The sequence below is a fragment of the Natator depressus genome, chromosome 12 (assembly GCF_965152275.1).
Source record: "Natator depressus isolate rNatDep1 chromosome 12, rNatDep2.hap1, whole genome shotgun sequence".
Taxonomy (NCBI): Eukaryota; Metazoa; Chordata; order Testudines; family Cheloniidae; genus Natator; species Natator depressus.
The window spans coordinates 10,573,992-10,590,757 of record NC_134245.1 but is presented as its reverse complement, the minus strand read 5'-3'; the positions used below and the strand labels follow the sequence as shown (position 1 = coordinate 10,590,757).

The 16,766-nt window shown below is 44.7% G+C and overlaps 2 protein-coding genes across 7 annotated transcripts in view; one reads left to right on the top strand and one right to left on the bottom strand.

Moving 5' to 3' along the window:
* The window catches only part of PRMT7 (protein arginine methyltransferase 7), a 48,872-nt gene extending 42,206 nt beyond the window's left edge, over nt 1-6,666 (bottom strand). The window contains exons 1-3 of one of the 5 annotated variants that reach the window (XM_074968573.1): nt 6,548-6,666; nt 4,289-4,483; nt 2,930-2,966 (exon numbers count right to left, since the gene is read on the bottom strand). In XM_074968573.1, coding sequence (XP_074824674.1) covers nt 2,930-2,966; nt 4,289-4,383 — 132 coding nt within the window. In that variant the 5' untranslated portion in view covers nt 4,384-4,483; nt 6,548-6,666. Of the gene's footprint in view, nt 1-2,929; nt 2,967-4,288; nt 4,484-5,124; nt 5,232-5,766; nt 5,789-6,129; nt 6,277-6,469; nt 6,492-6,547 lie in introns of those variants that run through there. The other 4 variants (XM_074968577.1, XM_074968574.1, XM_074968575.1 and 1 more) reach the window with 4 other exon arrangements.
* A 50-nt stretch (nt 6,667-6,716) lies between these two features.
* Nucleotides 6,717-16,766, top strand: part of SLC7A6OS (solute carrier family 7 member 6 opposite strand) — an 11,652-nt gene continuing 1,602 nt past the window's right edge. Inside the window, exons 1-4 of one of the 2 annotated variants that reach the window (XM_074968579.1) lie at nt 6,771-6,971; nt 9,322-9,705; nt 15,087-15,290; nt 16,350-16,488. In XM_074968579.1, coding sequence (XP_074824680.1) covers nt 6,786-6,971; nt 9,322-9,705; nt 15,087-15,290; nt 16,350-16,488 — 913 coding nt within the window. In that variant the 5' untranslated portion in view covers nt 6,771-6,785. Of the gene's footprint in view, nt 6,972-9,321; nt 9,706-15,086; nt 15,291-16,349; nt 16,489-16,766 lie in introns of both variants that reach the window. The other variant, XM_074968580.1, reaches the window with a different exon arrangement.

Genomic DNA, 16,766 nt, shown 5'->3' with positions numbered 1-16,766 from the left:
GATGGCTCAGTGGGGGGATCCAGGTGCGGGAAGAATCTGGATGCACAGGGGCTTGTTGGTGCGGTCTGGGTGCAATGTAATGGGACTCTGCAGGGGGTTCCAGATGAAGCAGTTGGGGCTCAGCATGGTGGAGTCTGGATGTGTGGGGGATAATGCTTGGCAGGGGGATCTGGGTGTGGAGGACTCAGTGGGGGGTCCAGGTGTGGGTGGCTAAACGGGGTGGTCCAGGTGCAGGGGAAGTGGGACTCATCAGGGAGGGTTCTGAGTGTGTGTGGGGCTTGGTGGGAGGGTATGAGTATGAGGGCATCTGGATGCATGGCAGTTGGGCGAATGGGGGAGCAGCTCCCTGTACAGGGATCCCTCCCCCTGCAGCTGAGGAGTGATGGGTGCATGAAGCAGGGGAGAGGAGGGAGTTTTCAGAGCTTCCTGCAGCTGGGGGAGAAATCTGGGGTGTGTTTGACATGGCCCCAGATGCCGTGCAAGGGAAGAGGAAGTCTCATCCTCCCCAGCCCAGCTGGGACTAGCACCTGAGCCCGGCCCAGGGTTGGAGCCACCAGCCAGCTCTTACCCAGTCCCACCCTCTTCCCCATAGTGATTTACCTCTCTGCCAGCTTCCCTGGACACCCGAAACATATTGCTGGGGAGGGTCGCAGGACTGCTCTTGTTGCTTCCCTTTGCTTCCCTGTCAGAAAGTCATTTTTCTGCGGGGAAACAAAGAAATCTGCCAGGGGACATAAATTCGGTGCATGTGCAGTGGCGCAGAATTCCCCCAGGAATAATGTATGCATACTGAAAATATGCTCTTAGACTCTGTCACAGCAGAAGTGGAGAAACAGGTTTTTTTGCTTAGAGAAAGGATGTTTATTCACCTGTCTCTCTGTCAGCATCTAAATTAAGTATTGTAAGCTAACACAATGGATGTACATTTACATGCAAAGTCAGAGAGATGTGAAGTCAACAAGGAAGGACACAGAGAGAAAGAGAACCTTTACTTGCAATACACTTCAAAGATTTGGACAACAAAGACGACACTCCATCATCCTACAACTAGGAAGTACACAGGCAGTGCATTTACATTAATGAAAATGGGATCTCAACCAGCCTGGGCTGAAAACCCTACAGAGGACTTTGGTGGTAAGATAAACTTCTTTAGTCAGGAGGTTAGCCTGTTAAGTTTAGTCCCTAATAAAACAATCATAACATGCTTTCTAGGTGACCTGTTGTTTCCATTATCCTTATTCACTATCTCCTGAATCTTTGATAAACTTCTTGTTGTTTTCACTGTAAATATATTATCTCAGTGTTGTGGTATCAGGCTAAGTGCTGACCCTGAGTTGAATCATACAAACTGGCAGATATACTGTTTCCTTGGGAGCAGCAGACCTGATATTTCTGTGAGTGCTCAGCGGATAAGGGTCTAGACACTACAGAGGAACGTTTCAAAGGGGCTCAGAGATGCAGAGGGATGGGGGTGGGGGGAAAACACGACACACACCTAATGTTAACCTGTAACACAAAGTAAGGGCTGGCATAAGTGAGGGTGTGCGAGTAGCTAAGAAGCTGGTAGCAACAAGATGACGTCCAGTTAAGCACAAGCCTTTACTACTGAGGGCATTCTGCGCCAAAAAATTAAAAATTCTGTACACAATATTTTTAAATTCTGCAAAATTCTGCAATTTTTTTTTTGTCAAATAAATGTGGAGGCTCCAGCATGGCACTGGGGAGCACAGGGCACTGGCTGCACAGAGACGGGAGACCACTCTGCAACTCCCCCTGGACATGGACTCATTGGTGAGGCTGCACCCAACCCTGACACAGTGAAAGGACCAGAAACACCCCAGAGCCCTGCCCCTCTGTGCCAGGTGCACCAGGTTGGGCAGGCAGGCTCAGCAAGCCAGGACCAAGTGTGGAGGGATCCAGGTGTGGGTTGAGAGGGTTCTGTGTGGGGCAATCTGGGTTCGGGCAGCTCATTGGGGGATCTGGGCGCAACGGTAATGGGACTCTGCAGAGCTCAGCAGGGGGGTCTGGGTGTGGGAGGTTCAGTGTGGGGGGGGATCCAGATGCTGGGGGAGTGGGGCTCAGTGGGTTGGAGATCCAGGGGCAGCTGGTTGAGGCTTGGTGGGATGGGGATCAGGGTGCTGGTGGCTCGTCAGAGTGGTCTAGTTGCAGGAGGAAAGGGGCTCGGCGGAGGGATTCTGGGTGTGGCGGGGGGAGTGAGGCTTGGCAGAAGGATCTGGGTATGAGGGGGTCTGGATGCACAGGGGTTGGGCAGATGGGAGAGCATCTCTCTGTACAGTGATCCCCTCCCACTGCAGCTGAGGAGCAATGGGTGCAGAAAGCAGGGGAGTGAGGGGGAGGGGAGGCAGGGGGAGTTTGCAGAACTTCCTGCAGCCTGGGGAGAAATCTTGGGGTGGATCTGACCCAGCCCCGGATGCCATACAGGAGAAGACGAAGTCCCATCCTCCTCAGCCCAGCTGGGACTAGCTGAGCCCGGCAGAGGGTAGGAGCCACCAGCCAGGTATTCCCCAGCCCCACCTCCTACCCCACCGTGATTTACCTCTGCTGGCTTCCCTAAATATACTGCCAGGAGGGTCACACAACTGCTCTTGTGGCTTCCCTTTCCTTCCCCATCAGAAAGTCATTTTTCTGAGCGGAAGCAAAGAAATCTGCAGGGGTCATGAAATCTGCGCATGCACAGTGGTGCAGAATTCCCCAGGCGTAACAAGCAAGTTTCCCTCATGCTGGAGGTAGGAGGCTAACAAGGTGACTCAGAGTCCTGGGTACCCCAAGAATCATCACTGAGTCTTAGAAAGTTCAGGTAGCAAAATACTTCAACTTCCAGAGGAACCTGTACAATTATGGAGTGGGAGCTGCTGAGGGGAAGGGAACACTACATTTTTTCACCATTCAAGTTACTTTCTATACTTACTCTATCTTTGTCATGCAGCATGTCTGCATAGCATGATCTGAAAACAAAACAGAATTTACAGATCAAAACATTGTAAATTAACCACCACAATAAAAATTTGTTAGCAGAGAAGACTCATCACTGCGAAGCAATTATTCCTAGTGAGTGAGTAAGTTACTGTGACACAGTGATTTGTCCCTTTAAGAGGCTGTTTGGTTCCACACCCCTAGCCTCAAGAATTCAGGTCACTTTATGGTTCTGGGTTTTCCCATTTTGAGTGGCATGAGTATATGAACGAGTGGGCTATGAATTAAGTGTTACATGTAGTAGAATCTTTTGGTTTTTCTCTTAATTGCTCCAGTGTACTCAATCTTGAGCACTCTTAGAAAAATCAGTACAGAGCAAATACATGCACCTATGGTGAGTTACTGTCAACTACTAATGACAGAGAATGTCAGATGCAATAGGTTAGTAATTATGAACTGGGGAAAGAAAATGGTATCCTCTTTTTATAGACACCTCTATAGAAAGGGAGTACTAACCACAGAGCACTGGGTTGGAGCTGGCTTGTAAGTCAAAATCCTCATGCTATTTAAAGTGGTACTGACAATAGTCCGAGTGATTTTATACCTATATCTATATATTGCACATACATAATCACTCAGGTTATCATCAGTACCAATTTAAATAGTATGAGGATCTTAACGTACCAGCCACTGTATTCCCCCCCCCCCCCCCAACACTTTTTCCCCAACCTGAAGAGGACAAATAAACACATGGGGTTTTTTAATTTGTCTGATTTGAACACCATTTTGAAAACCCAACAAGCTGACCCACTCATTTAATCTCTTTGATCATTACTTTCAACTACCAAAAGGTTGTTACAAGAATATGATCAATGAGAGACCATTATGGCTGGGATTTTCAGAGGAGCTTGAGAGTCAGATTCTTAACTCCCACTAAATTTTGATAGGATTCAGCCACTTATTTCACTTCAGTGCCTACCAAAATCTCAACCTAGATGATTAATAAAGGAAATGCTTGGGTGAAGCTACTTCAATTAGTATTTTTACAATGTTTCACTTGGTGTAAGTTAAAATACAGGTGAACTTAGCCTAAATGACTGTCTAAATAATGTTATTAATCCCAGGCTTTCTCTGTAAAGATAAAAGTAAGTACTATCTTAATTTCAAATTATTCTTGTTTTAACTAGTGATGCAGAAAGCCTGCTTACAGAAGTGTTTCCACCCTCCCCTCTATTCACTTATAAAAGATACACAGAGTTTCAAATAAATTGTGTTACCTTCACATTGCATTCATTTTTTTACATTTCATTAATCTGCATCTAAGGAGAGTGTCAAGTGTTTCCTCTCATCATACCTTGCAATCTCCTGATGGTAGTCATAGTTCTCATCTTCCTCTAACCATTCCACAGAACCTGTGGTTGGATTGGCCCTTCCACAGAAGACCTTCATAATGGAGCCCAGTTTGTATTCTTTGTATATTGTGTGAAGACAGTTTTGTGGAGCTGTCTTCAATTCAAATAATTGCAATTTTTGTCCTGTTATCAGAAACCTGTTTAAACAAAATACAAGTTATGTTATGACATATACTAACTCTTCCTCCTCCCTGTTTTATAGGCTTCATTCCCAAGCATATCATTAGTAAGGCTGCGAGTCTTCAAGAAATCATGGAAATCACAGATCCTGTGACTTTCTGGGACCTCCATGACTTCTGAAGCGGCAGGTGCAGCAGATCCCAGGGCCGCCCAAGCAGCTGGGGCGGCCCAGGGCAAGCCACAACAGCCGCTGCTCAGGCAGCCCCAGGCAGCTGGTCCCAGGCGCAGCCCCAGAGCAGTAGTCTGGGAGCAGCGGCGGGGCTCCGGGCCACCCCCGGCCATAGCAGCGGTGGTGTGCAGGAGCTCCCCACAGAGCAGCAGTAGCATCGCCAGCACTCCTCACCCCCTTCTCCCACCACCTACGATTTAGTCAGGGGTATTTATAGTACAAGTCATGGACAGGTCACAGGCCGTGACTTTTTGTTTACTGCCTGTGACCTGTCCATGACTTGTACTAAAAATACCTGTGACTAAACTGTAGTTTTACTCATTAGTAACCTCCTTGCTCTTCTATCTTTTGCCTTCTTCTATCACACTCTTAACACTTGTAACTTCCTCCCAATCATTATATGCCATCTTCTCATTTATGATTACTCACTATGATGCTCTTCTTCTGTGAACACCACCAATATGACAATCCAGAAGAGCAACATGTAAGCAAGTTTTCTAAAAAATAAAAATACTGGTAATAAAAGGCTATTTCTAACCCCTGTGAAGTAGGTCCCTCATTCACTGTATGATGTCTTTTAATATTTTGTTATCTAATTCAAAGGATTCTTTATAGCAGGATCTTATCTTGTTTTCTTCTGTTTTTTAACAAAGATGGAGCACAACAAAAATATATATAACCTATAAAAACACGTATACGGAGAAGAAATTAGTAATTTGACATATAAATTGAAGAGCAACATACTGTGCAACGAGAAGATAGTTGGTCCTGACAGACAGAGATTACAGTAAACATACAAGGACTTGTATGCAGATGAGATCATTTAACCTCCTATAGGGGATTCTTTCAAGTCATGGCATTTATTCTATTCTGTATAGGTTCTTATACTAGGCACATCACTGTAGTCTCTTGGCATTAAGCAATGTGACTACACTTCTGTAGTGTGTTGTTTGCTGTCTATACAGTAATGGAAGAGAGAATAACACACAAGTTCAATAATTTAGATACTATATCAAAAAGTCATTACCCTCTTTGTAACTTATCTATGGAAAACCATAAGTGGTTTCTTACACGTTTTGCAGAACTGTTTCTTAGAGCTTGCCACACTATCTGCAAGTAAGATTTTAAATAAACACCACGTTAAACGCTGAGCACTAAAAACAACCCTAGAATTCCATTTCAACTGCTCTTTTAATTATCAAGTTTGCTTTATGTTCTAAACAAATAAAATCTCTCTGCACGTAGCATTTCTGAAAGACACAGAAACAGCAGCCGGGCCCGTGACAAACTCCGCTTGGTCACGGAACAGACACAGAGAAGAAAATGGCAACAAAAACAATCCCATTGGCAGGCAAAACAGCCTCCGTTTCGGAGGGCTCAGGCATGCACCGGCGCTGTGGAGCCCCGAAGGGGGCAGAGCAATTCAAACCCTACCTACACTTCCCGCCCCCAGATCTCCAGGCCCTGGGCTCAGAACAGCGTCAGACCCGGACTGCACATGGCAGCTGAATGGGACGCTCGCGGGCAGAAGCAAGGGCAGGGGCCTCACGGCGGGAGTGGGGGAGGGACCCCGCCTCCAGGCCTGGAAGGAAGATGGCGGCGGGAGCCCTCTGGCTATGAGTGGCCCTAGCACCAGAGCAGGGGGCTGCCCGAGGCCGGGAGGGCCCGGGGACGTGTTACCGGCTCGGGGACCTGCACAGGCGGAGGCCCCGCCTTGCGAGGGCGCAGGGGGCCCCGGGCCTAGCCTTACAACGACAGCTGCGGCCCAACCCACCCGACGGGCCGGCGAACCCGAGCCCCGCCCCTGGCTCAGGGCCGGCTCCGCATGGCGGGGCGGCCGATCCTTACCCACCCTGTCAGGCACGCCAACAGCAGGCCGCCATCTTCCCAGGCTGCACTGCGTCCGTCACGAGACGGGAGACTACAGAACCGCACGCGACCACGGGAGGGCGAGTGAAGGGGCGGGGCTTCTAGTCCGGACCCTGCCCAATAGGGGGACGGGTTAATACAGAATAAAAAGCTCCGCCCCCTCCTGGAGGGCGGGGTCTAGGTGGTGGGCAGCGTGGCCGGCGGCAGGCCTCTATCCCAGCATGCTGTGCGGCCTGGCGGCCGGCATGGAGCGCACGGCGGTGCTGCGTGTGAAGCGGAAGCGCGGCGGGTCGGAGCCGGCCGAGGCCCTGGTGATCGCCTGCAAGCGGCAGCGCACCGAGCCGGGCCCCGCGCCCGCCCCGGTGGAGAAGAGCCTCTTCAAGCTGGTGGCCACCGTCTCCTCGCAGGTACCGCGGGGCCGGGCCCGGCGCTGGGGTCCCTGGCAGGCTCCGTACCCTCAGCGAGGGGCCTCCCTCAGCCCAGAGCGGGGCTCCCCCCAGAGCTACTCAGGGACGGAGCCCCCTCCCCCCGCCCCGGTTAGCGGAGCCCTCCCCAGCGCGCCCCCCCCTTGCTTAGCGGGAGCCCACCCTCTCTCCTTTGTCTCCAAGCTGGGCCTATCTGCCTGACCCCCGCCCCCCCCCCCCCACCAAGAGACCAGCCTGGTAGCAAATGGGCTTTTATGATGACTAGGTGCCCCTGAAGCATTTCCGCGCTAACCAGTGCTCTCCTGTTTGGGCACCGGACCCCTTTGTCCTGCCCATGAAGTTCCCCTGAGGGATGCCACTGCTCAGTCATTTAATGGTCTGCCATGTTGGCACCTAAAAACCAAGCCCAGAGGAGGGGGTGGTTTCATGTTGAAAACTAGCCAACCTCAAAAAGTGAATCAGATGTTGCTTTGGGTCTTCCACCTGCCTCAAAGTCCCCCTACCCATTTTAATGTTTTTTTTTCCCTCTATAATCCTATTTTAAATGTATTTCTTCCCCCATTGTTGGCTGTTAGTCCTGAACAAATACAGAGAAATGTACTGACGAGTTATCTCTTACCTGATAGTGATAAGGGTCCAATGTAAAGGGCCAAAATATTTGAGTACTTGTGGCACCTTAGAGACTAACCAATTTATTTGAGCATAAGCTTTTGTGCGTGCTCAAATAAATTGGTGAGTCTCTAAGGTGCCACAAGCACTCCTTTTTTTTGTGAATACAGACTAACACAGCTGTTACTCTGAAACCTGTCAAAATATTTGAGTCCTTCCTGGAGGGATTGACTCAGTGAGTAGTGATAGGGAAGCTGTCCTTCCTCTACTAGGTTCCTTGCTTGTGGACTCCCACCAAGCTCAGTTCTCTTTCTGGTACTTTTTGACCTCTATATACAGCCATTAGGTGAACTAGTCAGACAACATGGATTTAGATGTCAGCAATATTTAGATCATAGAATACCAGGGTTGGAAGGGACCTCAGGAGGTCATCTAGTCCAACCCCCTGCTCAAAGCAGGACTAATCCCCAATTTTTGCCCCAGATCCCAAATGGTCCCCTCAAGGATTGAACCTCACAACCCTGGGTTTAGCAGGCTAATGCTCAAACCACTGAGCTATGACACAGTTCAGCCTGTCCTTCACAACATATGACTGCCAAGATGGCCCAGGACTTGTATGAGCTAAGCTCTTGAATGGAAAAATAGCTGGCTGATTGAGCAAGACAGAAGCAATGCTGGTGGACAGAGGAAAGCATTTTGAGGAGTTTGCAGCTATGATGTGGTCTCATTTGATTGAAGTTACACACCCACAATTGGTCAGTTCAGTGCATAGTTTAGGAGGGCTCTTGAATTCCTCACTGAAATGGTCATACAGCAGTATCCACGGGTAACACTTACTATTATCTCCTGTGCGGGTGATTGTCTCATCCTGGTGCACGATGACCTCAGTTATCATGCCTTTGTCACCTCTCAGCTGGACTACAGCAAGGCTTTGTACCTGGCCCCGAAGCCTTCAGCGCTTAGAAAGTTCCAGCTACTACAGAATGCTGTAACATGTCTCCTCAGCAACACAGGCCACCACAAGCATGTTGGACCTCTCCTCTGCTCTCTATGCTGGCTTCTCATAGAACTTCAAATTAAGTTCAAGGTCCTAGCCCTTATTTTTAAAGTACTTCATGGCCTGTGCCCAGGGTACATAAAGACAGTGTTTGAGAGCTTCACTCCTCTGGCACAATGCCGCTCCCTGCAATGAGGGTAAAGCTGATCTGTGCAAAAGACAGAACTTTCTTGAGGAGTAGCCTGAGACCATGGAATGAACTCCCCCAAGTACAAGGACCATCACAAACCTCACCACCTTCCATTTCAAGCATGTTTTTTTGACCTTGTGGTCTCTAACAAATACATATTGATAACTTTATATTCCAAACAACCCACTGTACCGTAACAAGACGCTCCACAGTGCACACTTCTCCTGAGTGGTGGATAAGAGAACAAACATGACATATTTGTCATGTTGGTTAATGCGCTGCTGGAAGATATGCAGATACAATGGTGTGTGGTGTAAGAACCTATATAGAATAGAAATAGATTAGGCTATTAAATGAACAAGGTAAACAACCAATAGTAAATTTTTTTGACTTGCATCTTTCAGTTTACTCCAATCTTGGTAATTACTTGTAACAATAATAAGCACAAAGCTCTTTCAGGGAGGCGGGTGATTCTGTTTTTAAGTCAGTGGTTTGACTTTTTTTTTCCCCCTCCCCGTTTTTCTCTCTGTGTCCAGAATGAGCCTGTTCAGAAGTATGTACAAGAAGCTATTACTCGAGATAAAGCAGCAGAGATTCTGCGACCCTCTTTAGGAAGCACTCAAAGAATCATTCAGGACCTTCGCTCCTCCAAGCAGGTGAAGAGGCAGGAAAACCAGTACCGCATCCTAACCAGCCATAGGCCAAACTGTGCTGAAAAAGAAACAATTGCACTTGGCACAAATGGCGAGGAGACAAATGAGGGTGCTAAACTGGACCCTGAAGAAAAAAAAGACACTTCACAACAAGGAAGCACTGCTGCTTATCATAGTTCAAGTTATTTTGGGGAATTCCAGTTGTTTGATGTAGTACAAGAGGAGGAAATAGCGAGAGACCCCAATATCTCTGCAGCAGACACAGAGGTTGGTATTGAGACTTGTGCACTACTGACTAGTCAAATTAAATTTCATTTTGGTGCAGTAAAATTGCATAGGTGGGCATACTGGAAAGATTCTTGTATATTTGCCAGTGATTTTGAATCTATACTGTTTAGACAGTTAACTACACACTTGATAGCTGGAGGATTAAACCTAGCCTGAGCGAAATATAAAAGATATGGGTGAGGCAGGTCTTACTACTTAAATCCTAGTGAAAAGTGCAGCCTCCTGGGACAACCTCTAACAGAAATCCATGTACCCTCCCCTACCCAGTAGTGTCTTCTTGGGCCCTATATGGGGGTTTAATCTCTCCAAATAAGCTTCTGGCTAATAGATGTATAAAACGCAAAGCTTCACCCTGTTTAGTTGCTAGAAAGGAGGAGCTGTGTGTCCATGTCCCCCAACCCTTCAGAATCCCCTGTCACCTGCAAAGAAGGCTGGTGGAGTTATTCAGAAGTGGGAGGCTCAGTCAAAGAAGCAGAGGTCTGTTCTCTCCAACACCAGCTTCTACTGCTCCTCATAATTCCCTCAAGTAGCGGCAAAGTGAGATTGATATGGTACTTGGCTGTTTTTAAATAGCAGCTGTGAAACTCATCCAAGCCTTATTTTAACTCTGCTGCTTGACAAGACTGAGCAGCAATAGAGACGTGGGCTCTTCCTGTAGACTTAGGAAAACACTATCTGTTTGGTTCATGCTTGAAAGATTATTTTAGCAACTCTGACTAGAAATACTCCAAATTTTTCTGAAATTAATGCTTTAGGCCCCTGTGCTTGATACTCTACTCACTGATGAGTAGAGGTTTTTTTGAGCCGTACGTGTTTTTAGTGTGATAACTTTTATAATCTTGCATGCATATTTTAAGTTGCAAGAATCTCTGCTCAGTTTCTGGTGGAATTCTAAGTTGAAGAAGCTATGTCTGTTTCACATGGTTGCTATATGTACAGCACATCACAAATCTTCTAAACTTTCATGATTGTGGCATGTAATATTGTGCTTTTGTGGGGTGGAAGAGGGGTGATATTGAAGGAAGCATTGTATTATAGCATATATATGAGAATAAACCCATTCAGCATTTCCATTACCAATGGATTACAGCTCTGAGAAAATGAAAACCTTTCCATGTTAGAGAAGAGAAGTAAACATCTGTGTGGATAATGAGAATGTGGTAACTGAAACAATTTAAAAAAAAAATTTTTACTTCCATCAGTAAAAATTGAGCAACTCCAGCTGAAAATGCTACATCTTGATAAACAGATGGTAGCTCCATGCAATAATAAATTTTTTGATTCTGAAACATTTCCATCCAAATGACTTATTTAGCCTTACACAGCATTCAATAATATTTGTACAATGCAGCACTCAAAGTGCACGTTAGCTTCTTTTAAAAAACAAAACCCCCAAACATTCTGTTCAGATTAGAGTACTTGCAGCTATGCCTAACTCCAAATAAACATTGGCCATTCCCCTCAGCTTTAATCTTTCTCACCCCACGCCCCCCCCCCCCCCCCCCCAAAAAAAAAAAGCCTCATAAGCATGAGGAAAGCAAGGTGGGAAGGAGTAGTGGCTCTCAAAATGTGACTCAGCAGGACTTGCTTTTAGGATATAAAATAGGAACTATAATGTGCAGTCAAAATTCCAGCTTGTGCTACATATGGTCTCATCTACTTACTCGTCTTGTTCTTGTGTGTGTGTTTGAGATTGGACCTCAATTCAGACCTCAGGTAGAGATGCAACCTACTCCATTAATTTCTTTTCTCAAATACAGATGTGCTTTTAATATGGAAATATCATTAATAGGTTGGAAATATGAGGCGCCACAAATCAGCTTTGTCCTTCTCTGTTGCATTTAAAAGTTGCTTCTGAATTAGAACTTAGATTCTTTTAAAATGCATACAGTGCTACCTGCCACGGGGACTGACCAAACAGAGGTAGAATTATGGCACCACAAACACCTAATAGCATTGTTACTAATAAATCTTAATTGTGAGGTGTCTAGGCAAAAAAAAATTCAAACTAGGCTGGCTTTTGCTTCATTCTCCCTTTCCCTTTCCACTTTAATTTTTTTCCCTTTATCCTGTAGATGTTAGGATGGGGAGAGAGATCATCTTACTGGTTTCCCTATTCTCATCTCAGAATTGACTATACACGATCATAAGCCGGTTCATTTATAAGCGGATCCCTCCCAAGATGGATAAGTAAAACTGGCAAATGTTTGACGCATTAATAAGCTGACCCTGTAATTCAGGGGTCAGCAAACTTTGGCTCCCGGCCCATCAGGATAAGCTGCTGGCAGGCCAAGAGGGTTTGTTTACCTGAAGTGTCCGCAGGCACAGAGGTAGACCTAAGCAAACAAAATATCCCAGCCCACCAGCAGCTTACCCTGACGGGCCAGGACAGCCACTGGTGGGAAAATTTTTGGGGGGGGAAACCTGGGGGTGAGGGGAGTAACCTCTGTGACCTCCCCCCCACTTGACCCCTCCATGTGTAACCCCTCCCCACTCCTAGCCTGGGACCCCCACGCTCTCCCCATCCCACCTTACCTGGGGCGGATGTCTCTGGCCTGGCTGGAGTGGCTCCAGCAGGCCAGGCAGCGCTGCCACTACCTGCCAGCCCTGGAGCTGCCGCTGCTTCGGAGGCTGGGGGGAGAGCAGTGTGGCCAGAGGAGGCTAGACTCTGGTCCTGCATCTTCCCTTCTGGCTGTGCTGCCTCTCCTTGCCCTGTCTTTTGGGGCGGGGGGGACTGTGTCCCACCTCTCCCCCTCTCTGTACCCGTTCGAAAGTTGACCCCCCTTCTCTGATGCTTCCTGTTTTTACTAAAAAAAATTTGGCTTATGAACGAGTATATACAGTAGTTCAGAAAACACTGGAACTTGATGGGTGGAATTTCTCTTAAGCACCTACTCCAGCAAGGGGAGTTTGTGCCAACCTAAATGGAATTGAAACAGTGGGCCTGCCAAAGCCAACAATTTGCAAATGGCTCTGGCTATGGGGAAGAATCTGCTGGAAAGTTTCTTCTCCTGTGAATGTGGAACACAGAAACAATGGGGGCAGACTCAGTGGGTCCAGCAGCCTTTTCCTGTCTTTTGGACTTGTTCATTATTTTCCCTAGGAAGTATGAGACCAATCTAAACTTTTGTGTAGGTGTCATTTTTTTACCTATTTACATAAGTGTACAATTCTACTATAACAGATGTTACTGTAACTCTGAAACCTGTAATAGAACAGTGTCATACTGTACAAAATATTTCACTTTAAGCATGTGTATCCACTTGCACAACTATATGTATTAAATCCTATCTGAGGCAGACAAACCCTTGTAGTGTATTAGCCATTTATTTAAAGAGTAATGTGTAAATTAGTTATTTTTGATTACAGATCTCATGAATAAAACTGCTTTTTGCTAGATGCAACTACCATCTTTGCAAGGTGAACTCTGGATATTTCCACTTTTTTCCCAGCAATAAAGTTATAAGAATGAGGGAGCATAACTGCTAGTGATCCCCATTTTGAGGGGTGTGTTATATATAAATTTTTCCATCACTAATATGAATTTGTACATGGATAGTGGTAGTTCAGAGTGGATTATATTTTTAACCATGGAACACATCCTTCCTTACATTGTGTACAGAAATATCAATAGCACAGATGGTGTTTATAGTGAATATATTAACATTTCCATTGTAAAATACCCATTTTCAGTTGTATGTACCTTGTGCATAATTTTAGTGCTAAGATTCTTTAATATATAAGATTCTGTTCAGGCTCAGGTTTCATTGAGGAAAAGCCTGTGCTTTTTTAAAAATAAAAACAAACTGATAAAACATAAGACATACCTGAAAGCAATTAGTTTTCAAATGCTTGAAAACTCTGCCTTCAACTTGCAAATGTCCAAATTACAAAAAATAAACTGGGAGCATTTTTCATGTCAGAATGAGGAAACAAGGGGTGGTCAGTGTGCCATTGGGTCCTGTTTTTTTAAATGTTAAATAGCTGCATAGATGTAAACTTAAGGCCCAAAACTTTGGAGTGGAAAGCTTTTTGAAATATTAACATGAAATTGCTTTGCAAATAAATTAAGATTTCTTGCAAGTGTGGACAACCCACCAACTTTGAACCCATGAAACTCTGAAATGGAAATTGACTTCTGTTTTTGTTCAAATTGAATGATGCAAAAACCAAACAATTCTGTTTAATATTAAGGGCTACCACTGACACATGAATTGATAAAGGGGGACAGTCTGATTAGAATATCTCAGTAACTAAAGTTTTTATCCAGTGTATAGCACTGGTCTTGACCGAACACAAACAGTCCTTGGATCCTTTCCACAAATAACTCCTTGAGAATCACAGTGGCAAAACATACATACACACTCAGAATTACTTATGAATAAACCAGACACAAGACAAGGTAGCTTTCCAACCCATCCAGTTTGCTTTGAATCTGACTTATTATCCACAGTAAACTAACTCATGTTTCACCTTTAATCAGTTATCTGCTTACACAGCAAAGTAGCAGTTGTTTCAACTTGCTTTCTTTTACAGCTGCCACTACCCTTCATTTTTAAAATGCTGTAGCAGGAAAATCACACCAGTGCTACTGCTTCTATCTATAGAAGGCTGGCCATGGCTTAGCTTTCTGAGGGGGAAACTATATTTGAATTTCTTCTGGCTACAGTTGTTGTTTATGGGTGATATGGAGTCTGAGTTACAGCTATATGCAAATAATCTCCTCCAGATACCCTCTCCCTGCCTACTGAATGAATGTGTGAAGAGCCCTCCATACAAAAACAAAAAAAACCACTAATGAAATTGCTCCCCAAAATCAAATGCTAAAACTGACTGAAAACTGTTTAGTTGGTACATGGGCCTCTGAATTACTGATGTAGATTCACTTTTCAGTGGGTTGGCATTTGCCAGCAGTACACCTGGAAATGCCCATTTAAATCAGTATTTCCATTTCTAGGTTGAGGAGTTCAAAATGGACAGATTGGTGAGCTGACCAAAATGGGTGGATTTTCTATTTAGTGTTCAATGTTTCATTTTCAAACATAGAACTTGAGACTTTCAGGTTATTATCAAAAACTGTGGTATAGACACACAATAGCCATTAACTATACAGAAAATGTTTGGGTTATGGAAAGACTCTCCAGTGTGCCCCACCCCCCTCCCAGATAAAGTCATACTGCAATTTATTTGTAGTATTAGCAACCTAAAGCTTTCAATAGTAAAACTTTTAAATAACTTGCAGAATGTTTTTACTTTACCCTATTTGGGGCATTAGGGATAAATGTTTTATTTGTAGCTCACTTAAAAACTTGCTATGTGTGACTTCAATGAAATATTGGTGGTGGTTTTTTTGATAACAGAAAACTGATGATCCAGATGTGATTCTTTGCAATGCAGTAGAAATGATCCGTGAGCGTTTAACTGTATCTGACAATGATAAAGGATTAGAACACTGTGTGAAGGAAGATGATTATGTTTATGATATTTACTACATGGAAACATCTACTCCTGGCTGGATCCAGAACATCCTCTCTGTGCAGCCTTACACACAGGAATATGAACTGGTAAGGACAAGGAAATCAAAAAACAGGACTTTATGTAGTAATGAAAGAGGCAAATGGGAAAAAAAGCATGCTTCAATTACATTGTCCTAGTCTGAAAATCATGACCATGCAAAATGGCATTTTGTAGCTCAATGGCTTTTGTATCAAATGTGCTTTTTCTAACTACCACTCCTGCAAACTCAACCTGGGTTCTTTCCATATTGGCAGGGAAAATTATGCCCAACATAACACACCTATGTAACTCCCATTGTCTTCATTGTGTTTGCACAGGTGTAACTGATTGGAACTTGGTAAACAATACACAGGGAGGAAAATAATCTGGGTCATTCATACTTCAGTTGTGTGTGTCTCCAAGACTAACAGTAGTCAAACTTGCTTCTTGTTGATGAGCAGCTGAGACTACACAAAAGGTGGCCCAAAGAGGTCGAAACTAAGGTTGCATAGGCAGCCTTATTTCTGGCATTTCCTAATTTGAGTACTTACCTTAAATTAATAAGGTTTCAGTCAAGTTTTGTGCATTATATATAATGAGAACTGTGCTTTGGTTGTGATGTGATTTCCTATTTCAACAGTAGGAGCCGGTAAGTTTTCTTTCGGTGCATATCCTCTAATCCATTTGTTCCCTTTGCCAAAATTAAACACTGATTTATCACTTTTCACTTCAAATAGCTAACTTTCCTCAAAACTACTATTCATTCAACCACTTAAGTACAGCTGGAGTGGGTGGGATTAATTTTTCAATTTCAGCAGTGCCCAAAATAGGTAATGGTGCAACCACATCAGTGGTGGTCTATTAGGATAGTTTTATTTCCTTAACACAGTACTAAACTTATTGCATGCACTAGCAACATAAGTTATGTCAGACCAGAACAGACTGTGGTCCGCCCATTGCAGCTACTACATCATTTTAACTCTTGGATGGTGTCACTGTACTTAAGTATCACTAGTGAATATCTTTTTCTTCCTCATCTTATGCTATGTAGACTGATAGAGAAATCACTTAATTTTTCTGTGACTTTTTTCTCTCTTCTGAACAGTCCTTTCCCTATTGACATGCAGGTAGATGATGATGATATTTCAGAAGAAATATATGATGATGAAGATGATGAGAACAATGAGAATAACTGGCGTAATGACTATCCTGATGAAGAGGAGTTCCTTCCTGAGGAAGATGAAGACAGAGAAGGAGGAGATGGAGGTATTTCATTGTCCGTACTACCTGCCCTGCAGGGGATGAGGCTTAAATCTTCAGATGGTACTCACTTTTGCTAACTATAATGTCGCAATCTAAGGAACAAGTTAAGATGGACTCATTACTGAATGACGGGTTTCAGAGTAGCAGCCGTGTTAATCTGTATTCGCAAAAAGAAAAGGAGTACTTGTGGCACCTTAGAGACTAACCAATTTATTTGAGCATAAGCTTTCGTGAGCTACAGCTCACGGGGATGTTTATGGAGAATGGGAGGGTTCATTAAA